At 36.9% G+C, this 27,839-nt stretch overlaps 1 protein-coding gene across 9 annotated transcripts in view; it reads right to left on the reverse strand.

The window, feature by feature from the left end:
• Positions 1-7,406: 7,406 nt before the first annotated feature.
• Positions 7,407-27,839, reverse strand: part of SPIN1 (spindlin 1) — a 45,996-nt gene continuing 25,563 nt past the window's right edge. For all 9 annotated transcript variants that reach the window (XM_054053384.1, XM_054053387.1, XM_054053382.1 and 6 more), the window contains 5 exons: positions 25,768-25,984; positions 17,646-17,694; positions 12,185-12,438; positions 11,130-11,363; positions 7,407-11,007 (listed from right to left, as the gene is read on the reverse strand). In XM_054053384.1, the coding sequence (XP_053909359.1) occupies positions 10,808-11,007; positions 11,130-11,363; positions 12,185-12,438; positions 17,646-17,694; positions 25,768-25,819 (789 nt within the window). In that variant the 5' untranslated portion in view covers positions 25,820-25,984 and the 3' untranslated portion in view covers positions 7,407-10,807. The remainder of the gene's footprint in view (positions 11,008-11,129; positions 11,364-12,184; positions 12,439-17,645; positions 17,695-25,767; positions 25,985-27,839) is intronic.

Raw genomic sequence — 27,839 nt, forward strand, 5'->3', positions numbered from 1 at the left:
CTGTATATCATGATGGTGGATTTTTGAGTGAAAGAGTATTAAGCACAAGGTTTCAATCTGCTTACAGTTCTTCAGTGGTCTGTAGAGTATGCATACTGGTGCTGCGACAGTGAGGCAAGGCAAGATGTTCCAGCAATGTTGCCTGCTATGAAGCAAACATTCATTTGACCACAATGAAGCAAACATTCGTTGAGGTGAGATGTTCCAGCAATGTTGAGACATCGGTTGCAAACACGGTTCTGACAAAGTCCTTTACAACAGTATATATCAATATGCTGTATGGGAGAGTTATAATCTGAGTTATTGATGAGAAAACAGGTAAAATTACTTTGCATAGTGTACATAATGGCTTACAAAGGAGAAGAAAGCTTCTTGGTCTCAAGCCAATACATTAATTAATAATCTGTGAAAAAAGACTGGTGTACAAAGAAATAGTGAGCCAAAAAAAGGTAATTTTTACCATACACTCTGCCAGCTAAAATCATTATTGGACATTCATAGCACTCCTTAAAGGTGCCCTGTTTGATGCATCTTTCCACATCTGGGATCAGGAGACTTAAACACATGGGTCATTATTATACAGTCAATAATAATATCGTACTTTGTGAATCCTTTATGACTGTTCTTGGATCTCCTTTCTCTATGTAACCTCCAAACACAAAGGAAATAATTTTTTTTTCAAGCATAAACATTAACCATATAAGTAGCACATAGGTTCTTCAAATTAGAATTTTATTACTGTCAATCAAATTGTTTAGTGCCTAACAACATACTGGAGACACCAAAGGCTAGCTGTAAGGGAATCTTGCTTTCCCTGAATAAAAGAGGTCCTGGAACACAGCTTACCACTTTTACCAAAAAGCGATCCAGCATTAAGTCGGTACTGAACATGGGCTGTAACAGGTACCAATTAACTAAAATGTTCTTTACCTGTTTAAGTAAGGAATATCCCCTTTTTCTAAGCACCACATTATTGCAAATAACACATAACAATTATTATAGTTACCAATTGTTATACTAACATTTGGAACATAGCCCTGGGTCCCATCTTAGAGCACATTCTTGGCATAAATAAGCAATAGGACATTCAGCAGGTGGAAAGAATAACAATACAAAGACTTAAAAATTATCTGGATTCGAGAGATTGCCAGGCATATTTTTTTCTTTTAATGAGGAAATATGCAAACCTGTTAATACAATAGATTCTAACTAAGCAAGAAATCTGTTATAAAAAGTGCAAAAACTAGGGCTACATTCTTCACATTGTTCTCTGGGTTCAAAACGATAGCAGTGCTGAACACTGGGAAAATAGCAAACATATGCAAATTTCTCCTTGCACTGGGAAAAGCCTGATTTAGCCATCCATTGCACCTGACTTTATCCTAGCTTGTGTGTATCAAAGTAGTGTTAGACAAGTCTTAGTATCAGTTCTGTAGCGTTTCTGACTTTCAAACAGGCACAACAGGGGAGCAATTTGGAGTCCTCTAATAGGACAGTAGCAGCACGGCAACAAGTAATAACATTTGTGCCTGCAGCAGTGGAAAAAAAAAATAAAGTTCTGCTCAAGTTCATTTGAGTTCAGACATTCTTTCTTCTTCACTCTTTAGCCTTTTGGCAGATTAGTGTAATTAAGCAGACTTTTTTTCCTTGTCATGAGACTTCTGACTAGGTGGATCCCTTTAAGGGTCAGAATCATGCAGAATCATGTTAGATCCTGTGTTGCTGTGCCTTATAAGAAGCATACGGCTGTGTGAGACTACCTGCAGGATCCAGCTTAGTCCTCTACAGTCACTAGCAAACACCATCTAATCCTGCTTGTTCCCAGAGCTTTTGATAATAGGAGGCTGCCTGATTATCACAAGGTCTCTGTCACAAGGATGGACTCCAGAGGTTTGGTGGTAGTTTCAGTTGCTTTGTTTAAGTAATTTGATAGGCATATAGGAAAGTAAATAGTCTCTGCTATATAAACACACTCTCTTCTTGTAAAACTCCAGTAATAGGCTTCAGTCATGGAAAGTACAGCCTGCATCTACTCCTGCTAGTTTTGTTAGCAATCTCTATTCTAGCTAGGTTGACTTTAAATGTCTTAATGTACCAGTTCTGATGAGTTGAGTTATATTTTAAAGAAGAAAAGGATTATATTCTCACTTACAGAAGAAGAGATGACACTACTAAAAGTTTGTCATGTATAATGGTGCTATTTCAGTCTAATAACATTTTTTCCAGCTTCATCTTTGAAAGAGTTATTTGAAACAACCTATTGTTTCATTAGATCATTTTCACTACAGATTTACAGAGTGCAAGATCAACATAAACAGAACACACTTTGAGTACTCAGCCTTGTTTTGTATTGCCCCTATTCCAAGTTCCTACCGTATAACTCTCTTCTTTAGCAACTAAAAAGAACACTTCCTGAGGGGGAAAAAAATAAAAAGGAAAGCTTATGTAAATATTACAAGGCTGTGAGCTAGCATAATTCTATGCAACTAAGCAAGCTGCCAATGCAGCTATGTTGCAGCTGCTAGTAGGATCTCCTAGTAGGAGTTTTGGCAGAGCACACTGACCCCGCTGTAGTCACTTCTCTCACGGATTTGCAGGTAGTCTCCAGAGTGTTTTGTCTAGTGTGCTCATTTTCACACAAAAAATCTGGTTTTGCTGTTTGCATAAAGGAAATTGTATTTTAAAGCTGGGATTCACTGTCACATATATTGTACATGCTTTATCTAATCATGAGAAAAATACCAAAGACCTTCCCCTTGCACAGACACACCCAGAATACATACATCCCCTAGCCTCTAGTCTTAAGTTTTCTAATTTTGAAACCTTTAGAAAGAGAGAAATAATTATCAGCTAGGACAGTTAAAACACAGTGTATTTTTCGCACTGCTAAAGAATTATCCCCAGAAAATTGGCACAGGTTGAAAGTTCCATTACAAAAAGGAAAAAGTCTAAGAAAAAAAGAGCTGCTTCTTTGGTTGAACATGGGTTAAGAAAACATAGGTTATATTTTAGAATTCTGAAATTACATTTAAGTTAGAAGAACAAAAGATGTCAAGGACTCAGGTATCACCTGCTAAGTCTGCCTCATGAACTTCGATTTTCATATGAAAACATCACTTTCAATTACACACAAACTTATCCCAGCCAAGGGAAATAAAGAAATCATACATGGCTGTCAGGTAAGGTGCTCTTTCAATCAATTTAAATTTTACCCAGCTGCTCTTTCAATCCCCCTCCTCAACAGATGAGAGGAAAACATATGATAAATTCATCAGCTGTGATAAAGGCAGGGACGTTGCTTACCACTTACCATCATGGACAAGGAAGACTTTACTTTATTGCCAATTAAAAATAAGAGTAGGACGGTGACAGACAAAGACGAAACCAAACATACCTTCCTCCTGTTCACCTCTTCTTCCCAGGCTCAACTTCAGCTTCAACCTTCTACATCCTCCACCCTTCCCTGAGTGGAACAGGGAGCTGTAGAGTGGGGGTTGTGGTTAGTTTGTAACACTCCACTTCTGGTGCTCCTTCCTCCTCACACTTTTCCCCTGCTCAGACGGAGGGGTCTCTCCCATGGGATACATTTCTTCATGAATGGCTCCAAAACGGGTCCTTTCCACATGGTGCAGTCCTTCATGAAGAAGGTTCCTCCAGAATGGATTCTCCATGGGCTGCAGCTTTCTTCAGGGCATGTTCATTTGCTGCAGTGTGAGTACCTACTCCAACATGGTAATCCATGGGCTGCAGGGGGACAGCCTTCTCTACTATAGTCTTCTTCGCAGGCTGCAGTGGAATCTCTGCCCTGGCCCCTGGAGCACCTCCTCCCTCTCCTTCTTCACTGACCTTGGTATTTGCAGGGCTGTTTCTCGTATGGTTTGCTCAGACCTCACAGCTGCCACGCAGTATTCTGTACCCTTTTTCTAACACGCTTTCTAGAGCTGCCACCAGTAGGCATGGTGGTGTTAGGCTGAAGGTTGGACTTGATGATCTTAAGAGTTCCAACGTTAATGATCTTGGTTCTACATCCTGTGGTGGGTCCATTGGGGCTGGCTGTGTCCAGCACAGGGGCAGCTGCTGGCCTCTTCTCACAGAGAAGACCTTACTGCCTCCCTGCTGCCAATACCTTGCTACATAAACCCAATACAGCTCTTCTAAATTCAGGCACCCTGTGAATACCAGACTTTTTGGCGCCTACAGTAGGAAGTAGCAAGGCAGATGAGGTGGATATTGTAGTCCAGCACTCAATCTAATCAGTAGTGTTTGGGGTGATACAGAATATTGTCAAAGGCTGCTGTAGTAAAATCAGGTAAGACCATTGCCTCCTTCCCTGCCTTCTATCTGTGTACTGAAAATCCTTTGTTTGGAGGAGCGGACTGAGACACTGGGTCCTGCTGATGACAACACAATAAATTTTGCCACAAGCCATTTTGCCACCTGATTAATTGACTTAGTCTCACCTCACTATGAATCACTAGGAGTATAAATCTGGCATTCAGAATACTGTTTGGAAGATGAAAACTCCAATTACAGGTCAGGTTGATGGGCCTGAATCTGTGTCTCTCCTGCCCAAAGAAGGATGCCTCTTTGATAAGACTTGTGTGCCTGGCTTTGTCAGATGTTACCAGAGAACATATTGCTTACTAAAGCACTGTATTCTTAATCAAAGCTAGTAATTGCAGTAAGAGAGCAGCCTCAGTAGACAACACACTGAGACTTACTAATAATAGAACAGACTTGTGTCAGGCAGAATGAATATCCTATTAAGGCAGAAAACAGAGAACGAGTGAACGAAGACCAAGATTAATGAGAATTTCCAGCAAGTAACAATTTGAACCTTCCTTAATGAAATGTATAAGTAGCTTTTTGCTACATTACTACATAACTGTCACAATTCTTTTTTACACTTTTGAGCATAACCTTTAAATCACTATAGGCATCTTCTCTAATGCTTGGACTATTAGTCTTGTTTTTTTGTTCTTACAACTTATAGTTACTTTAATTCATGAAATTCACCCTAAGCTAGGCTCTTGGAAGTTAAAAATGCCTAGGAGTTAGTAAACAATGATTGTAAAGTCAAACTAACTAGAACTTTCATGGGAAGCACAACAAAGTAAATGTGCAGATATCCACATTCCTTAGCTTTCAACAGGTCAGTTTTAGTGTAGAGTCCTGAGCAACAACATGGCACCAAAATGCATAAAAATGTTCAAAAAGGACTTGTAAAAGTCAGACTGCATTAAACAGAAGTAAACTTAAGGATTATTTCCAGAGAGGTGGGTGAACAGGTGCCAAAGTATATAGTTTTTTTAAATGTCATGTTACAAAACCATTTACACAAATGGCATATAAGTGAAGTTATGCAAATCATAACTGGTTTCAGAAAAATAATGTACAGAAATATGTTACATCTTAGTAAAATAAGGAAGTGTTAAGTAGACACCACCTAATTTACACTAGCTAGACCCCAGTCAGCTGCTCTGTGTTGTGCATATATAGCTGTATATCGTGCATATGCAGCTCTGCACTCTGAATTTGGGAGAGGAATCAAGGAATTCACAGGGCAGTAAACTATTAAAAACAGGGAGAGCAGAGTGTGAATACTTAGGAGCCTGGTAGCTTTCCCAGGCTGCCAATCCTCGAACAAATTAAAAGATATTGATATTGGCAGAGAAAAAGAACTCAATGATAGAACGCTCCAAGGCAGGAATCACTGAAAAAGAAAAAAAAAACACTTCTAAGTGTGCTAAAAAAGTTAAAATCTTTTATTATCTGGTGCTTGAAGATGAAAATACATACCTGTTGCTTCCCTAACCTATTACTTCTCCTTTTACAATATAACAAACTTAATTTTCAGCAGCCCAACCTCTCCCAAAATATCCTTACTAGAACTTATCCTTTCTGAAGAAAAATGGAGACCACTAAAATCATCAGTAGCTCAGCTGCTTACAGCATGAATATTTAAAAAATTATTACATTCCAAAATAAATAACTTGGTAGGCAGAGAGAGAAGCTATTTTGTTCTGAAAAATATAACCTGCTTATACTCACAAGGAGGAACGTGACAGATGTGGAAACAGAATACAGTAGTATTAAAGCTGTACCTCCAGGTAGGACTCCCAACCTCCATCCTCCTACATCTGTGGGACACTCCTGTCTTCAAGTCATTGACATTTGAGGTGCTTGCAAATGAACTCCTAAGCTTTCAGAGGCAGTTTTATTACTGCAGTAATAGAGAACAAAAATGTCTTTGGTTTTATAAGGCTCCTTCGTCTGTGAAAAGAGATGATACAAAACTGAGGCTGGTCTATCAACTGTAATACAGAACAGGTTCAGACATTAGTCGAACTGTTAGTGTATCTATTTTTAATTATAATTTAATGTAGCCAGCTCACACAGATTAACATCTGCTTTTTGAATGCCTTTCTCTTGCTAAAATGAAGTCTTAGACTCTCCCTAATTGGCAGATGTATAAAATATAAATAATCACTGGGACAAGTCTCTCAGGCAGCAGGATACAATAAACACGACACTGAACTAAAGGAACTGAAGCTTGGGTATTCACCCCAACTGCACACTGGCATGCTCCAAGACTTTCAGTATACATCTAATGAGCTTGGTGCCAAAAAAATGTGTTTCGGGGTATCCGTATAACACTTTCCCCTTTATTATCAGGAAATAGGGTAGGAATAGAGAAAATCTGTACAATATGAAAGTCTGCCTTAACATAATTAACATAACATAATTAAATCTTTATGCATTAATCAGAACAATTTACATGACAGTAAAAAAAGCTGCAGCATGGTAATGTTATCTTCTCTACCCACCACCTCTAATTTGGATCAATACTACTTTTTTATCACGAGTAATACGTGCTTAATTGAATTTTGAATTCTATTAATTCTAAGCAGACATATGTATCACCTAAACGCTGCCAAATACTTTTTGCTTTTCCCAACTGGAATATTTTGCGTGCTCTAGCAGTAGAGACTTCTTGACAGACTTGCAAAATCCATTAAAGAGGATTTTTTTTTTGTGTTCAATAAAATACAATTTAAGCAGTATGCTTTACTTTTGCCAAGTTCCATCTCATCAGTATTTATACTTAGAAAAAATGAAATTAAGTTTGTAAGCAAACTTATTTCAGAGGGCAAGCATTACACTAGCATACAAGTCTCAGCATTAAAATAACAAATCTTCTTCAGTTAGAGAACTGAAAAAAATCTGCTCCTTCACAATCGGAAATGACATCACTATGTTTCGCTCATGAGAACAAAGTTTACAGTCAGAAGTTGCACATAAAGGGTTTATTTTAAATGTTTTATGGATAGACTTACATCATAATTATAAAAATTACTTACAGAATTAAGTAACAGATTTAAAGTGTTTATACTTCTAAATGCAGAGAACAGGGAACCGTCTACATTGTTCAAAATAAAATAAAAATGAAACCAAGCTCTAAAGATGAATTCATTACCTAATTTTAAAATGTGAACACGAAGACCTTTGAACTATACACATACCGAGAACCATCCAAATTGCACTAATGATGTAAAATACAAAAAGCACAGCATTTTCAGGGAACCAGAAACTGTTTTTAACATATTTTTTTCCCCTTGAAGCAGCTAGTCAATTCTATTTGAAGATAAGCCTCCCTCCTTAAATAATTCATTTAAAGAAGGCTTCTACCTGATGCAATAAAAAACTTCCCCCTTAGTCCACTCTAACATAGTTTGTGGTTTGGCACTCAAAAAGAAAGAAGAAAAATGTAGTGTTTTGCTAATCAACTGCAATTTTATTTTTTCTTTAACAGACTACATGGTCCCTTCAAATGCTGTATGACACATACGACTGGAAAATTACCTTCCGTTGGCACTATGCTCGTCTCACCGGTGCATTTAATCCTACTAACAACCATTAAAACAGCACAATAAGCAAATTCACAAAAAATTGAACACAAAAAAACCCAGAACAAAACAAAAACCTAAACATCTTAACATGCAACTTTAGTTTGTTACACTGAACGTTCTAATCTTCTAAGCATGCAAAAAAGGATGGTCTGCATTTAAGGTGTTTTTTTTTTTTTCTTTTAAAAAGTTTTACATGGCAGCCTGACGTCACACACGCACACACACAATATACAACAATACTACAGCAGGTAAATGTGAAAGGCGAATAACTTTTATACAAAGATCCATGGCTTGTGCCATCACAAGCCCTATGTCATTTTGGAAATTAATGTTGAACCCCTATAACAAGGAACCAACATTTAGTTACCAGGGTAACGCAAGCACTGCATGCAGATCTGAAACATGAGCCTAAAACAAAGCCCAAAGCAGATGGGCAGGGAGTGGAATTAGTCTCAAGCCTCAAAAAGGTGGTTTAAGATATAAAAAAAAAAAAAAAAAAAAAAAAGAAAAAAAGAGGAAAACAGATGAAAAGAAATATCTACGCATCAGACAATGGGGACATCTAAAAACAATCATAAAATTTACAGTTTATAGATTATACTCTAATTGGCAGAACACATGGTGTATTCAAGAGGCTTGCAGAAAACCCACAAATGCAAGCCTATGCTAAAAATGTTCCAGTAGACCTAAACCTCAGATATTTCAAAACAAACCTTGCATTCCTCAGATATTTAGCCCAAAGTTCAGTGTACTAGGTTATTCATGTATCTTGTGTATATTCAATACACTCATTCATTCTTGTGCCACAAATATCAACTTGGGCTCATGGAGCCAGGCTCAGCTTTGAGATTTACATGCAGGACTCTTAAGAGTCAATAGAAAACACTTAACAGATCTGCAGGATGAAAACACTGTGTTGCAAATCTGCTCACTTTGTTCAAAACACACGGAACATTTAGGACTCAGGTACTTAGTGCTTAAGGACTGCATTGAGAAGCTATTCACTGAAAGACAATAGCCTGCCTTTGGTTGCCCATGATGAAATACTGGACATAATGCAATATAGTAGCAATGGACAAAGAATTAAGGTATCATATTTATATGGAGAGCATTTATTACCATTCAACAGCATAATGAGGCACAAGCCTTAAGGCTAAAACATGAAATCAGGCAAAAAAAAAAAAAAAAAATGGACAGAAAGGGGCTTAAACCACTGAGTCTTCAATATCAAGAATACTCACAACAGAGGTCATCCAGACCTTTGATTAACAGAACCTCTCCTGCATCCTTCCACTAATGGCATACAGTTAGGTATCAGTGTATTTGTTCCTTCCATCAACTGTGTTGACTGTCCTCACATACTGTAAGAAATGCACTTTTTGAAACTTGTAGAGCTCTGCCTTAACGTAACATGACAATTTTGTTACTGTGCTGATTGTGTTGCAATTCTAATATTTTTAAAAGCTGCCACACTTAAAAAATCCTAATCTTCATTTGTAACTATCTTGCAAGATTAAAACCATGAAAGGATTTTGCTGTTGTGGGCTGCTATTTACATCCACAATCTAACGCAGAGGACTGAACCACTGAGACTGCCTATAGCTCCCATTAGTACACCACTGGCATGCAGAACTCTAGTGTTCATAGAATGAAATTCACGTTAACAGCATACCTCAAAGCATGTACAATGTACACCACAAAAGGCAACGACAGGTTTAAGCTGTAGATTTGTCCAGACAATCCGTATGTGGAAAAGCCAGAAAAAGAGTAAGTGGGGAAGATGCCTTCTTGAACCAAAATGGTTAAAAACAAAAAACCATACAAAACAAAGAAATGCAACAGACTAAGCAGAAGGCAAGAAATGTTTATCCTCTAAAGTCTTTAATGTAAAAGGACTCCTACCCCACACCCCCCAGCATGAGACTGTATTTACCATGTAAAATATTAAGTAATTTTAGGCTTCTAAGTCCACACACAAACATTCAGGTTTTAAACGAGAGACTACTGATTGCCAATATGTAGTCTAAAGTCTTCCACAGTAGCATATATAGTTAAAATTGTGGCACTAAGCACTTGGGTTTTGCTAAGAAGTGTGTATAACAAAGAAAGAAGTACATATAGGATTGAAGGCAGCCTTGTTGCATGTATTTTACTGGTTCCTACAACCTGCAAATATGGGCCATTAACCTGTAATTCGCTAATTAACTGGTTATACAGATTAAATATATTTTCATAGTTTAAAGCCTTTTCACTGAAAGGTGCATAAGTCAAACACTTGATATCCTACTGCCCTGCAACTACTAAAAATGCACAAGTATTTCCCATGTACTGCAAATTCTTAGAAAGCTAAATTGGAAATAAAGTGTGTAGAAACGCAACAGGTTGATGTTACTTCGGTTAGGCACTCCTCAATGCTCTGCAAACTGTTTAAACCTTTCAGAAAAGTCACTTCTATCCCAACCCTGCAAACAAGGACTGCCAGTAGCCAAGAAATTAAATTTAATGTAACAAAAGAAGGCATATCAAAATATCAAACTGCACTTGCATGTGGCAGTTGAACAGGTGAGTGCAAGGTTGAAGAAAAAGTTAAAATCTATGAAAAATTTAGATTAATGATTACAATAGTAGATCAACTTCACACAGCTTGAATTTGCAGCTGTTCTTTGCTTTTAACTCCCTCCTGCCCAAATATATTGACTTCCTTCAAGAAAAGGAGTTCTTACACAAAATGTGTCATGTTTGTTTATACTATTCAGAACCAAACAGTTTTGCTGGCAGAGATTGTGGGTTCGCAGGGACATTTAAGCTTTCATTAAACTGGAAAGCAGTCAAGTCTTTGTGTCTACAAATTTTACATTTTATAGTTCCACAAATTTGGCAAAAGTTCATGATGACGTCTAGGATGTCTTCACCAAATCGTAGACATAAATATGGAAATCATCATCAAACTTGATGAAATAGACAGATGGTTTGGCTTCAACTTGATGAATGACCATGCCAGTCCTTTTTGAGCCATCTTCTTTGGCATATTCCACTTGTTTACCTACCAGGCTGTCCACAACTTCACCTGGTTCCCGTTCAGCAGGAGGTGAATCATCTGTAACACAAAACCAGTGTACTTTGGTACTTTAACAGATTTTTTCAACACAGAAAACAACTGTGGTCTTCTTTAAAACTCATAGGAAACAATCTGAAAAAAACAATAACCGGCCTACTTACTCGAATCAGGCATGATGCGAAGATCACCTTCTTTATAATCATCTAAGAGTTGGTACATGTACAAGACGGGATCTTTCTCGTAGGTAATATAAAACCACGTGTTCATAATAGGAGCTCGAGCCAAAACCATTCCCCTCCATTCATCTTTTGAGCCATCTTCTGTCTCAAACATGTGTTCCACAGCTTTACCAATCATTGTGTCTGCCAAGTGGGCATCACTGATTCGAGATGAAGCTGAAATGACAGCATTTTGTAAGTTCATTCAAAAGCACAGATACATAATTTTTTAAAAAATAATCTTTATCCCAATTCATAAACAAATTTGACTGAAAGTCAATCCACATACAAAACAAACACTGTTAATTCTGGACAGTTTACTACTGAAGAACTGCAGAATTCTATAAATGTTTCTGAAATAACAATATACCATTGCAGTCCCTACAATTAAACAATCATAATGCAAGCTAATGGGAGATAAATAAAGCCACAATAGTGAACCCTGTCTATACTTTACCTAGACACTGGAGAGAGTGAGATAGGCTTGGGAGAAGCAGAAGACTGGCCAATCACAGAACAGTTCTGTGAATTTATTAATGAAATTCTGGGGTTTGGTTTCCCATAATGCCATTCTCACAGTCTCATACCAATTTATTAAAAGTATTCTGGCGAAGTACAAGAAGAAGAATGTGACATTATCACTGTCAGACATTCACAACAGAAAACACAAGACAACACTGCTTATAGTTTAAATTTAAACAGAAATATCAACATCAACTTTACATACGGTTCTTGGGGGCAAGACTCTAAAAAAAACCTACACAATGTACTACCTACTACTTAAAGACAGAAGACAGCACTGTGCTTCCTGGTATCATCAAATATTTGTGGAATAAAGAAAATGTAAACAGAGCATTTAGATTACCTGCTATATGACAAAAATGAAGTTCAATAACAACAATTAAGTGGCCATCTTGAGGGAAGTCTGGAGAGAGAGATTACTGGAGAACACCACCTTGTATGTATGTGAACTTCGGAGAAAATCCCAGCACACTTACCAACTCTGTCTGGAAGAACTTCAAGTGCTGAAACTCTTTCATCTTTGTGCAGTTCTAGTCCATACACACAGTCAAATCCATCATACTTTATAAGATACAGGGAGGGATTTACAGGAACTTGATCAAGGACTGTGCCCTTCCATTGTGTAACAGGTCCACTCCCTTCTTTCCATCCATGCTGTATTCTGCAGCCTACAATATTTCTTCGTGGCTGAGAAATAGGTTTGCTTGGTCCCACATTGTTTCTATGTTTTCTGTACACAGATACAAACATAACATTAAAAAAGTACATACATATTCAAAACTCTACCCTAGACAAGAGTTGTATGGTGTAAGATGACAATTTTATAACTTAGTATACGTTATTCAAATTAAGGGTATAACACACATTACAAAATATCTGGAGGAAAAAAACCCAAACAAACAAAAAAAACCCTCAAAAACAAACAAACAAACAAAAAACCCCACAAAGAAAACTACACCGAAAATGCCGAACACGTAATGAAACATTTTTTGTGCTTTGTATGGTCAGTTTCCTAAATAGTCATTTCTAAAACTAGTTTGCTTCAACTAAAAGAACTATTTTAGCCCTTGCTACACTGAATGCCAAAAGTAAAACTCACCTGATCAGGTCTCAAAGCACAAGGTTACCCAGCAGCAATATAACTTTACTATCACAATGCTCTCTGCAGAATTGCAAACTTAACTGCTGTCCCAGGAGGCAGTAGTCACTGGAAACACTACTCATGGCTGACTAGAATTCTTCCAAGGCACTTGTTTTCCTTAAGCTGTGTTTTCACCTGAAGGAAATTTAGCTTCCTTTGGCATTTACAAGTATTTTTACTCCAAGTATTTCTAAACACACATGGTAGCATTTCTCTAGCTTCCCTTTTATATTCTTCTATTGTAAAAGAAAAAAAAAGATACATAATGATAATGGCAATAGAAGGGATATTCCTTAGTGTGGAAAACAATACACACACTTTTTTTGTCCTGGCTCTGTTTTCATGGAAGTTGCACTGAAATTCCTGCTGCTGAATAACAGCTGTTGTTCTGATCAACAGTCATGTAAGCCATTTGACAGTTTGAAATGACTGAAAACTGTCAAATGTCATAAAAGTTTTGGTCTACCCAATTATTAAAAACACTATTTGTCAGTTTGAGTACAAATTGAGAAACTAAGGAGCATTATGACAGTATATTGGTGATAAGAAACAAACACCATATCTATTTTATCATGTTACAATGCACTAATTTCTGGAAAGATTATTTATAGGGTTGCCTGATCAAAATTCTCATGAATATGAAGTAGCTGTAGTTACTAGTTGTAGTAGATTACTAGTTGTAGCACTATACATTTAAATGGAAATAAAATATGCACACTAGTAGCATGCATAAAAGCGACATTTAAAACAGAAATTCACTTGCAGAAAGCAATATTTTTCCTTAGATTAGAAATAGTAAGCAAAGAGAAACATCTCCAGGAATGATGAATGCTCTCAGAGAGGTTCCTATATGATCCAAAAAAGACTAACCATCATACCACTTTAATCCTGCAAGCAGTCCTGCAGAATTCTGTATTCCTAACTTTGATAGCACAGATTATTATAGGAACTCCAATCTCTTCCAGTTAAGAGTCACTCTCCGACAAAGCTGATTTTAATTTTATACAGACACTAGAATGTACTTTCAAATTCTAGTTCTTGCTCTACATAGAATGTGCATATATATACATATATTGGTTCTGAAAAATTGTAATAGTCTCAGTAATAGCTTACCACTACAAAGTGAGATCACAGATCTGGTTCTTGGCACAATAAAAGTGATAGGTTTTTGCATGCAATTTATTTAGTTCTAATAAATTAGATTTACATTCTAAAGCAGAATAAAACCAACTGAAGTAAAAAAAAAAAGTTAGATAAAACAATGCCAGTTTTAAACAGTTTGTCTACGCTGCTATGTTTAACCTCACAGTCAATTTTCCTTTCTGCCTATAAATCATAATCCACTTTAATTTTTAAATTGGGACATTTAAGCAAAAAGTTTCACACTCATTTGCAGAACTATGATGGAAGATACATAACTGAGGTCAAATTGGTAAACTTTAAAATGCCTCAGACATCAAACAGCATTATAAATTTAATTACACCCATCAGGTGTACTTGCAGTTCAAATTTTCTGTTTGAAGGTTGTACTACTGAACAGCCATTCACACTTATTTGCAGTGGTTGATACTGTAAGAAATAAGATTTTCAAACCAACGAATTACCAGGCAAAACCTACTACTTCTTGGATGTGGCCATGTAGCCAGAAAGAAAGTATAGATTTCTAACTATCAGTAAATAATAGCTATGAATATACATACGTGTAAGACAACCAAGTAACCAACTTACACCTCTTGTCTCCTCGAAAGTGTGTTATTTCTGTGATTCAGCAAGTAACACAAACATCCATATGCTTCTATGATGTTCTATCCAGAAGGCCCAGCACGATTTTTTTTCCTTCCATTTCATTAGAATTACTTTTACAATTACATAAGTATTTGCTCTTGTAGATTGCATAACAGCTTTCCTCAACATGCAGAACATGGAGCCAAGAAAACCAGACAAAAAGCAAGCTGGAAATAGCTGTTGACACGTCAGAAACATCATTATAAATGACCCTTCAATCCCCAAAAGTTTCAGATGCTCTTCCTCATCTTGAAGGCAGAAGTTGGTAAGTAAAACCTAGTTATGTGAAAAAATTTCATTATCTCAATCAGATACTCCAGAAATCTTCTAGACTACACAAGAAGGAAGAAATCTTTCCAGATTTTAAAGTTGTATTTACATGGTCCTCACACAAACTTCTATTCAGCAGCTACTATCAGGGCAACCAAAATAGCAAAGAACTGGACAGGCTCGGCACCAGAAAAAATAAACCTTTACTTCAGGGTTGTATTTTAAAGATCAGCTAGTATTTAAAAAAAAAGAGAATGGCAACTCTGAATAACCTAGCTATCAAGTAAAGCTATCTATTAAGGTTTGATTGGGTTTTGTGTGTGGGTCTGTTTTTTCGCCTGATCATCTCATCTGAGAAAAACACAAGGTAGAAAAAACTAAGGTTAAAAAAAAAAAAACCAAAACAGAAGGGGGCAAGAAAATTGTATCCGAGATGTGCAAAAAAGGCACAATTGAAAAATATGAAGGAAAACTATAAACCAGTATAAATGCAGTATAGCAGCAATGATGAGTACAATTTTGAGTCTTTCATGGTGACAAGCAGAAAAGTTATTAAAATTAGGACCCAAAAGTTACTAAAATTGTGATCTTATTACAGACTATCATTAATAGCAGAACGACGACGAGAGACTTGTTATTAACTACTTTTCACAATATTAAGACAATTAGGCGTATTAGTTGAGGCAAAAGTTTTAAAGTATTTTCTGCACTCCCTCAAAAGCCACCATACAATTTTGAGTTTCATCTTCAGACTCTGCAGGAATGAAGATTACAAATTCGCTTAAAGTGGGATCAGAAATTCAAAACAGTTAAGTTCACTTGTAGTTAAATTGCAGGTATAATCTGGGCCTCAAGGTCTTTGAATTGCCAACTACAGGAAATCTAGAAAACCAATGAAGAAAGCATAAAACAATTCTGTTTCTTGAACTCTTTTCTTATGCAACACAGGTAGAAAAAATAAGCTCTGTGAGATTACTGACTGATCTGATGCCAGTGAAGTCAGTTTCGTATTGGCGGAGATCACTACTAGCCACTGACAGAGCACTTGGAAGAATTGCTCTACACCCACGGGAACTCTTCAAAAGGCTTAACTAAGTAAAAGTTGAGAAGGTTCATCCACACTGCTCATTCTATTACATCTTCAATTACTGAGTCATGCCCTGTTCCATCCTCATGGCTCCTTCCTCTGTCAGAAACCTTCTGAAGCTAGTTTAAAATTTCCTTGTGTTCTTTGGGTGCCAGCAGGCTTATTCCTCTTTTTCTTGAAATGAGGAGTAAGTAAATAAATACCTAAATTGTTGATAAAATATGTGTTACTAACTCACAGTTTACTATAACAGCTCAGAGTAGTATCAGCATATATTACTACATGGTCATTCATATCCTACTCGTTTATGGTAAACTATTACAGTCTATTACTCTGCCTCACTCTAAGACGCATCAGAGAGCAGCACACCACAAATCACCTTGGTTTGGTACAAAAAACCCTCACTACGTAATTCATAAACAATTAAATTAAGCTACATTAACAGAAAACTAAGTTGAATGCTTTAGTTAAGTGCCTCAAAATCACGTCACTTAGGATAAAAACTTCTTATGCCCATAAAGGCCTTTACGCTAACAAATTGACAGCCTATTTAGGTATTGAAATAACTGTACATCACAACAGTAAAGACAAATCTAGCCACCCTCAAGTACAAAAGGCAACCCACCTCTGATAGTCTTCCCATCATACACTCCTTTCTCTGAGCGGTTGAAAGAGAACAAGAGAAATTAAGTTTTAACCAACTCTACCCTGCCCCTAGATAAATAAATGTTTCTCTTCGCCTTCTATGAAGATAGACAAGAATGGATAATGAGGAGCCGGTGGAAGGGATTAGAGTAGTTTTACATCAGGTGTTGTCTCTGGGAAAATAATACTGTCAGCAGTGATTAGCTATGTTAATAGCAGCAAACCCACTTGCTAAACAAATTGCTTTTGACAGATGCACCACTATATGCTTTACACTTAAAATATATAATATAACATTTCAGTAAGTTTCACACTTACCCAGCCTAGGTTTCTCCCAGAGATGCAGCTAGATAACCATATCTTGCTGTTTGATCTTAAGACCAATTATACCCAGAACACAACCTCTATTTTCACACAGTTACTCACCCATATTCAGCTGCTACTACTTAAAAATGTCGTAGAGAGAAAAATACATGCCATATGTAGGATAAGCAGATATCCTTTAAACACAAATATCAGCCTCCTTAAAGAACATACTGCAATACTTCTGTATTTAAGAAAGAAGAGAAGTCCCTTTTAAAACTATGGTTGTGCTGAATGCAACATTAGGCATTTCTGAGATTATTTCCAGACTAAGTTATCAGTAAGTATGCTTTGTAGTTTTTATTGGCCTGGTGACAATGTATGAGGTCTGTGCCAGAGAACAGAGATACTACCGTACACATGCCTAATTTCTGGCTCACAACTTCTCTAACTTCCATAAAGAATTACAAAATTGTACTTAAGGACAATTTCACATTAACAGTAAAAACAATGTTTAAAACCCTCTATTCGTGGGGCGTTCTTTCCTATCACCTTCCTGAAAAAATTCCAAGTGACTCTACACATACATTGACTGAATACTATTCCACATGATTTTCAACAACAGCATGAGTGGAACAAAAAGACATACTTCTGTAGCAGCACCTCCAGCTATGACAGCTATACGTCAGTAAAAGTATTAACTTACTTGTGGGAAGTTCTTTTCTTCATCATGCTCGCAGACACTCCTGCATGACCTACAATATAAATGACAGAATTATGGAAAAATAGTGTACATATAATGCCAAAACCACCATCTTATAAAAAGCCTTCCTTTTGAATGTTAAAATGTAAAGAATCCAAACACTTCACGTTATGACTGATCTACTACTGTATGTCATGTTATGACTGAACTGCTACTATGGGAGAAGGCTCTGAAGAAACAGATCCAGGGTATGTGCTCATGAAGTTCAGGGATGAACAGGAGGAGTGACTGACCACAACTGTTAAAAAGAAAGCTAAACTTAACACAACAGGGACCTGTGTGGTCTTTGTTCTAAGAAAACTGCTATAATAGTTGACATGATCAATCAGCTACAACAATGAAGCAAATCAGCTGGCTGGGTAACTACATCCCGAAATTAATCAAAAGGGTGCAAATACATGTCTTCCTCAGTTAGCCAGACCAGCAGTAGGGAAGTATATACACATCTCAGCCTAAGAGAGAACATAAGGACTAGGCAATAAACAAAAAGAGCATTGACAAGAGCAACAGGCTTGAACTGGCTTCAACTGGTGTATTCCTTTCCAGCAATTGAGGGGACACAGTGCTGTGATGGTTAGCATATTACACAGACCAGTAAGCAGAATCCCATTTTTATTGCAATGGAACTGTATATTTCAATTATTATATTCTGCTAAGTACTGGTGATTTTATGGTTGCAATATCCTGCAAAATAAAAAACTAGTGCAATGTAAAAAAAAAAAAATTAAAAGGTATTAAAACATTAAACTCTCTTTCTGGAGGTGACCTGTGTTGTCAGTAAGGGAGGGTAGTGAAGACTGTGCAGACAGGCCCCTTGCCATCTAGATGGTGTAAAACATTTCAAGTGCTAATCTAATAAAATCTAATAAAGAAGAAAGATAGCTGATAAATTACAAAAGAGGAATGGAGAAATCCCAAGTGGGACTTTTCATGGGTAACAGAACATTGCACTGATACCACTGATATTTTGGGATATGAAAAGCAGAAAGCTTCTAGCAAGTTCAAGAAAGGAAAGGGGAAAGTAGGCTTATGCTGGTTTTTAGAAAGTTACTTATGAGCTGTAGTAAAAAAATCAGCATATATAAAACTTGATGTGCAACAGCTAGAAAAAACCAAAGTAAGTTCTTAGAATGAAATCTGCAGCCTCAACTCATTTCCCACACCCACATGTGATCACTTACTAAGGTCAACTCAAACAAACTCTGTTAAAGCAATGGCTGCTACATATGCTGAGAATGATAAATGACCAGATGTTTGGCTTGATCCTGATTCTCCCAGTCTTCTCATTGTACTGGTTTTGACTGGGACAGAAGTAATTTCCTTCACAGTAGCTTCTATAGGGTTATGTTTTGGAATTGTACTGGTAACAGCCTTGATAACACAGGGATGTTATAGTTACTGCTGAGTAGTGCCTACACAGAGTAAAGCACACTTTCTGCTCCCCGTACAGCCCCACCACAGAGTTGACTGCAGATGCACAAGAATTTGGGAGGGGACACAGCTGGGACAGCTAACTCCACTGACCAAAGGGATATTCCATACCATATAACATCATGCTCAGCAATAAATTAAAATAAACTACATCTTATGGTTACAATACTCAAACAACTCCTCAGGAACCTACATTTCCAGCTGTAATGACATCTAAAATGTTCGGGTTCCAAAAATTAAGCCCTATTTGCCAATTGCTACAGTAAAGATCCTATTTATAAGACCCATGTTTGTAAGAACTATTAGCTGGAAATTAAAAAATAGTATTAGAAAAAAGCTTGTTTAGAAACCCAAGATGCACTGGGACTTGACTACAACTACTAAACAAACTTTCTGACCATACTGTCAACTACCTCTTCAGTATACAAGGTAGCTGCATTTTATTAACACATAATATAATAAAACATGTTCTATTAAATATATAGTGATGTTCTATTAAAAATATTTAGAAAAAGAAATCTGTTATTAAAAAATAAAGGAGCTGCACCACAGAACACCAGAATCATAGAATGGTTTGGGTTGGAAGGGACCTTAAAGAACATCTGGTTCGAACTCCCCCACCATGGGCAGGCACATCTCCCCACATTTTATGTTTGACATTACGAGTAGTAATGTCCATTACATAACCGGAATTAAGATTTTGGCTAATTAAGCTCAAGCAGTTAAAACCACTACAGAAATAACACCCACATATGCTGCAGAATAGTTTGGGGCAAAGCTTGCTCTGTCCGCCTCTCAAGGACTCTCAGCCTCCACCTAAGAAGGCAAGTCCAAAGCATGAAATCTCCCAAAATGACGAATAGGAATTCTGGATGTATCCAGGAAGATTTACTACAGAAGCTGCTACAAACCCACGGGAGAATCCAGGTAGAACCTTTGAAACGAGTGTCCTGTTCACTAAGTTCTCATCTTAGAAACCTCATTTTTCATAGGATCTAGCTTGTTAATTTCTGTAATGAGCTCTAAACCAAAGCCAATTAAGATGATTAAGCACTGCTCAGAGTCTTATGTCAAGCAGTACAATAAGACAGCTCCCAGCTTAATATACAAAGTTATGGCATTTCAATTAATACCACTGTAACAAGCTCTCAAGAAGAAATGATACTAAGTAGTTGGATCCTAGGACAAACCCACTCTCTTAGCTACTAGAAGCATATTTGCCAGAATTAACTCACTTTTGTATTTTGGACTGCCTGAATTCAGTTATGTCTCAAGAAGATACAATCTCCTTAAAAAGGCTTCTCAGGTTACACTACCGAGTTGTGTAGCACTTCAGCTGGCTAGACAATTGCAAAAATATTAGCAAGTTTTCACTGAATCATGAGCATTGCTGTCCCCTACAGCAGCTATAAATAAAGGGAGGAACAGCACAGAATCCTTGCACTTAGCATATTTTAGTAACAAGGTCAAAATCAGAAGATTTTGAAATCAAGACAATTAAAAGGAAGCAACTTAAGCAATTTATTAACAGGTAACAGACAGTCTGATGTAGCAGCTGCACTGTTAAAACATACACACCCCCTCCCCCACCACACTCCCTAATTTCACTACCTAATCCCCTTTCAGTCACCAAAACCCAAGGATGATGTCCAAGTAAAATGGTAGTGGTAAAATGGTAATAACACCTGAACTGCTTTTCCTCCAATTTACTATCAAAACCATCTCAAACAATTAAGTAATGCTTTGACATAACTGCTAAAAGTTAGATATTATTTATTAAAAAAAATAAAAATCTCAAGCAAAGGTAGTTTTTATACTTCAGGAAACTAGTTCCATTCTTGAAGACCATATGTTACATGATGTACACAGTTCTATCTGTTTAACAGCAGCACGTGAAAAAACATTTCCCTAATAGAAGCTTCGCTTAAGTCCAGTGATGGCATGAGAAGACAGTATGTTCCAACAGCCACAAGCATCACTTGTAAAAACATAAAAAGTATGCTGAACAGCTCCTGTCACACAGAAGGATAGCTATGGATCCAAAAGCAACTCTTTATTACCTCTTCCTTGCAAAGTATCATTTGACCCATGCCAAGATAAGGTATTTCTCTGAAGCAGCTAATGTAAAGTAGTCTGAATTGCTGCAAAAACGATGCCTTTGAAGTGGTAAAGTCCATTATAACCAATTCACACACGCAAAGTCCTGTTCAGTTTTTCTTCTCCTTATAGGAATTAAAAAAATAACTGGAAATTCTAAAATTATTCTATGTCAGAATATTTTAAATCCTGTGTATTTTGGGTTTTCTGCAAGAGTCAAGGGAAAATGCAAGTTAAAACAGACACAAAACTTATTATGGTAAGAAATGAGCTCTGCAGAAGACTCTTCTTTCCAATTTAGAGTTTAGATTTGCCAAGAGCTTGTACGGTTTCTATACAGAAACATTTATTTGTAAATGCATGTCATTTTAATGAGTAATACCTATGTCATACTGTTATGTCTTAATCACTTAAACTTTTTTTTAGAGGAAACAGATTTTCTTAAATTATCTTTTGACACAGACATATATTGCTGATCATCTTTTCCACCTAGTGACTGCAGAACATACCAAAGCAGTAAGCTGGATGACATAAGTTTTCCCCAAACCTCCAGTACTATCTAAACAGCTTGGAATAGACACCTAACTAGCATTAGTCGTTCAGTTGTTCGAAGCAGAAAAGCATTTAAAAAATCCTAAACATTTCAAGGGCAGTATCTTCATGCAAACCTTTGATGAGAAAAACAACAACATCTGTGCACTAAGTGTTTTGGGGTCAAGCACGGTTTGGTCACAAGCGACGAGACTTCAAAGATATTAATACTAATTAGAGAACAATAAAGACGAGTTACTACATTCTATACAGCATAAATGGTATTGACTAAATGGGTTATATTTCAGAATCTTCTGTGGGAATAGAAGTAATCTCACAGGATTTATTCTGTGTCTGGAGGCTACTTCAGGGACTTAAGAAATACGTCAACACGCTTATTCATATGTAGCATTGCTCAGCTTCAAACTAAGAGTCTGGTGCAGCAAGAAGAGTTGTTTTAATCGAACTGAAGGAGACAGAGACAAAACGAATTCCGACTCTGCCAGAAGATTTCAATGAAATCCTACACAAGTCACATCTATGAGTAAGATCCATTTTCTTAGTTCACAAAGACAGTACTGAAACAATTTATACTTGCTTTTAAATGCAAAAACAACTACAAAAGCTTCTGAATGACTTAAAGTCTCTTATTTCCTTTTGTCTTCTGAGAAACTGCTTTATTTTCAAACCAATCAGTAAGGGCACTACAATTGTTTCTTGACCATCAGGCAGTTTGGTGGGATTCTGTACCTCTGGGAAATAACTATTAGGAAGGACTCTAGAGGACTATGCCTTTTACTTACACAGTATTAAAGAGGTGATCACTAGATAAGAAAGCGCAATTTTTAGTGTAAACACAAAGGTACTCAATTTATTTTACAATCAATTATACTATATAATGTTAATTCTACAAAAATCTGTATTCCCCTATATTGGAGACAGACATACACTGATTACAGACAGGTATACTGCCATGCATAGGCAACGCTGGCTGAAATATCCTAGAAAGTGACTTTGACAAACTCACAGAAGCTGTAGCCATGTACCTGACTACTGTGAAAAAACAAGAAGTCTAACTTTCCCTCTTTTCTCCATCTTCAACTCCGCCCCTGCTGAGGGTGCACTCGATCCCCCTGTTACAGCATTTAAGAAAATACTAAACAGTACTGGTCCAAGTACAGACAAGTGAAGGACATCACTTGTTACAGGTTTCCAACTGGAGATTCAGCTGTTGACTGCAACTCTTCAGATGTAGCCATTCAGCCAATTCCTTATCCATAAAACAGTCCATCCACCAGGTGTATCTCTCCAATTAAATACATAACAAATGTCATACTCAACCCCCCCTGCCACTGTCATTACTAATTATTTCAAATAAAGTAACCATCACGTTCAGTATTCACTTAACTAGGGTAAATCCTTAACATCTCCAAATAAGACAAAACCCCCTAAATATAACCCAAAACATCTTCAAAAGTTTATTTAAAAAAAAAAGTTCACAAGGATTACTGACAAGTAGTTAATCCAAATGTATAAAACACTGCCACAACTACAGGACTAAAAGTCATTCTTCCCTACCAAATAAACTTTTAACATAAAACCAAGGAAGAATATCTCATTACTCATTATGCAACCAAATACTCCTAAAAGGAAAGCTGCCCACCTAAACCACTGTCACTTTACCTAGTTGCTCTTCTGATAGCTTTTTAAAACCCCATACAACTAAATCACTATAATTTTAATTTATATCACAACTTGTAAGGCCTTTCTTCCAACCATCAAAATAATTTTATAAACCCTGATGAACACAATTATTTCATTTGCTATTCTTTTCAAAAGAATTTTACCACTATTTAACTACTGCTGTGAAAAACAAATGTTCTGCCTCTCTTGTTCAGGAGCCACCTTTAAAAGTTCCATGCCCAGTCTTCACTGAAGAGCAGGCTACAGTCTCCTAATGACTACCCGCTGCACTTCCCCCTACTGCATACTCATAGTCAAGAAATAAACAGCAGATAACACCATAATATGCAGATAATCTCCAGACACGGATAAATAACTTGAAAGAATGGACACCCTCTTAAGGTTGCAAGTATTTATTGATATCCTTAATTGTCTTGTAAGCAGTAGTTTTCTTAGGTCAAGAGATAACCTGAAAGTAGTCTCCAGACACGGTTAGACAACCTAAAAAAATAAACATTCTTTGAGGACTTCCAGGTTTTTTTTTTCTAAAATCAGTATATATACCTACTGCTTTTGTAAGATGGGATGCCTTACTTAGAAGGGCATCTGATTCAGCACTGAACTGCAAAATAAAGATATTACTGTCTTTGCTTCAAAGACTTTGTCATTTTCTGTATTTTACCAGTGAATAAGTATTTCTCACAAATGTAAGTTAAAGACTTCTCAGTCAAGATTAAAAACTTTGCAGATAAGAACATAAACCCAAAATTTTAGCTGTTGCACAGGGGTATTAAAAAGCAAAAATGGCATTTGTAGTGTGTCAATTTTGATGATACTTTGGCATGGTGCCAGCTACAGTACAAAGTATAATAAACAAATAATGGAAAATGAGACTATTCAAAGTAAGTCTACAAATTTCATAATATTTTTAAGAGTCAGAAGAACCAACAGGAAGCAAGTTTTTTTTCCCTCCAATTTGAGTAAAGTGTTCTAGCTTAACTTCTTCATTTCTAGAAAAAAAAAACTTGCCACATATTCACCTCGTACACCAGTTTCACATACGACAAATCTGTGCTGTATTTTTATTGTTCATCACATGCCATGTTTAAGTTGGTTGATAAAATTCTTCTAATACCCGTCCTAAAAACCTAGTGTCTGAATTCTCTGAACTTTGGCAAAGTGCCCAGTTAATGCTTAGAAGTCAATCATACTGAAGTTAAGTACCAAGTCAAAACAGCTCTCCTTTCTTTTCTCTCACAAAATTCTACTGCCACAGGTATTCTGCTAGTGTCAAGGAAAAGTTGACAGAGTGAAAACTCACTGAACCAAATGTTTTTGATTTTGCATTCTTTGAAAAGAGTAGATGTTTGAAACTAGTGGCAGCAAATTAATTTTGTAACAGAAAAAGAATATATCTAAAAAAACCAATGTGCATTACCCAAATAAGTTCAGCTAAAAATCGAATTAATAGAAGAATGAGCAACATTCATACGCAACCTTTTCATCCTCAAAATGAAAAATAGGATTTCTACCTTGCAAACAATAACTTAACAGTCCCCCAACACTAGCTGTTGCATAATGCACAGTCAGAGCAGAGTCGAGCTTAATTTGTAGAGGACCAAGTACTAACCTACAGAGCAATTCTTCATTGGCCAGTTGATGCTTTTTTCACATCATTGCTGATAATCCCATCTATGGAGCACATAAGACTGACTGAGATAAATTAGTGTTTCAAAATGCAAAACTTCGAATGTCTAGTCATAAGAGGATAATGCTTACTCTTAGTTTGCATTTCTGTGAATAACAAATTCCTTTTAAATACTTTGACTAACCTATCTCATTTTAGAAAGTACACATAAGAACAGTATTCACATTTTTTGGTGTTTTCAAGTGATTCTTTTACAATTACTAGCTGGTCAGCTCTGACAAAACCACAGTTTTACCTTAGGTTATAAATATATTGTGAACAAATTTCTGTTTATGTTCCTGCAATTCTAAGACAAACAACAGAAATTCTCCTGTCATTGCAATCTTACAATAAACTGGATTTTGTTCCTTTTCAGAATTCTATGTAACTTGTAGGTCTAAGAAAACTTCTATATTATCAACTATATTAAACGCTTCTTTATGTATGTCTGTATTGCTAAGTTAAATTTACGTATGCTGTTTTAAGCCCATCAGCTTTTATAACATAAGTAAACACTAAGATAGGAATGATAACACCTTCATAAAATCATTACCTTATTTAAAAAACCCCAAAACTATGAAGTAAGAACACTTTTTACCCACTAAAACCAAACAAAACCACCCAGAAAAACCTCACCTGCATCAGCTCGGGAGCGCTGACCTGGTGATTTTCCAAATGGGGTCTTCATTCATCTGTGTTTAAGTGAGCAGCAAAGCTGCTGGACTAGGGTGAAAATCCAGTTCTTCTTGACTCCCAGGTATCTTCTTATTCTTGAAATAATATAGCTACTTATTAATCCACCATCCAATCATGAATTTGTTCTTGTAGAAGATGCACTTTCAATTACAGTACTCTGAAAAACAAAAAGTATAACTAGTTTGAGACCTGGCTAAAATAAGCATTAAATGACTTAGTTAAAATACAAATATTTTGTTTCACTTTAATGATTGCTTTCGTACTCAACCGAAGTTCCTTCATATTCTGTCACTCTGAAAACATTCAGCAAACATAGGCCATACAGGCAAGAACAGCAGCGCTAGTATTTGTTCTACTGTACTTTCCCCTCATTCACTGTCAAGCTCCATATCACATTAAAGTCAACTACATAAAGCAAAGAACGCTTCTTAAATCCCACCAAGCTTTGTACAGGGAAGAATGACAACCAGCTTAGAAGCAACTACAACATTTACTGGACATAAAGCACAAATCAACCATTTCCATTTATAAGAACACTTTCACACCAAGCAGAGTGAGTTTACCTCATAGAAGTTAAAGACAGACACTGAATTGCTGAAGCAGATCCAGAGGAGAGCGATGAAGCTGGGGAAAGTGCTGGAGAACAAGTCTCACAGGGGACAGCTGAGGGAACTGGGATTGTTAAGTCTGGAGCAGGCTGAGGGGTGACCATATTGGTCTCTACAGCTACCTGAAAGCAGACTGCAGCAAGGTGGGTGCTGGTTTCTTCTTCCAAGTATGAAGTGATAGGATAAGAGGAAATGGCCTCAAGTTGCACCAGGGGAGGTTTAGATTGGATATTAGGAAAAATTTATTTACTTAAAGAGTGGTGAAGCATTGGAACAGGCTGCCCAGGGAAGTGGTGCAGTCACTATCCTTAGAGATGTTCAACAAACGTGTATATGTGGCACTTCAGGACATGATTTAGTAGACTAGTTGTTATTGAGTTGTTATAAACGAACGATGCAAAATCTTTTATCCAATCATACAAAAGTTTATTATGAAAAATTTATTATGAGGCATTCAATTTTTTGAAGCAAGGAAGCAGCGCTGGGCGCGTGGCTGAGGCGCACCTGGTCCAGGCACCCCTCCCTATCTGTAAATTTCATAAAAACCCTTACATTTTGGAGCAAAAACAGTTAACAAACAAAAAGGACCACCCGCCCCTCCTCCCCCCCAATCAGAACAATAAGGCCCACCCATCCCCTCATCAGAAGGGTCATGCCAGGCGGTCTGATGGGCAGAGGAAGAGGGGAGAAAAGGGGCAGGGCGGGGGGCGAGCAGCGCCTGCTGGTGAGCACTACCCCTCCACTGAACCCCGCACCATAGACAAGTTGGAGTCACCAAAGAGAGACATTTTGGATCTCCACCCCCACTCAAGCCAAAAATGCCAATACCTTGTTTATTCCCTTAATATTTGATCTAATTTTTTTTGGCTTGGCTTGAGGTTGGAACTATTAATCCACTTTTCTTTCCACCGTTTTTCTACACCTAAATTGAACTCATCCATGTCTGAACTAAAACATGAACAAACCACTAAATTTTAAACAGTTGTCAGTGCTTTATCTTCCCCCTCCCTCACAGTCCATTGTGAGTGTCTTTAGGAGCAGCATTACACATCCTTATTTGGCATTGTTACTAGCGCAAAGCCAAGCATTCTCCGCAAAGCCAAGCATTCTCCCCCGTCTTTCACACTGATGGTTGGACTTGATGTTCTTAGAGGTCTTTTCCAACCTTAATGATCCTAAGAAAAAAAGTCTGTTGAAAAAACCCAAAATGCAAAAGGTAACAAAATACTGATTCCACTGCAATCATTACTCATGCCACCAATTCGTTAAGTCATTGGTTCATAGAAGACCTGCAGAAGTTTTTTAGCAATTTTCTACAGCTGAACCAACTAGATTCCCAATACATTTAATTATCACATTCTTCTAGATGAAGGGGATAAGTGAGTACAACTTTTTAAAGTCCTT

Source organism: Cuculus canorus, chromosome Z, assembly GCF_017976375.1.
Source record: "Cuculus canorus isolate bCucCan1 chromosome Z, bCucCan1.pri, whole genome shotgun sequence".
Classification (NCBI taxonomy): Eukaryota; Metazoa; Chordata; class Aves; order Cuculiformes; family Cuculidae; genus Cuculus; species Cuculus canorus.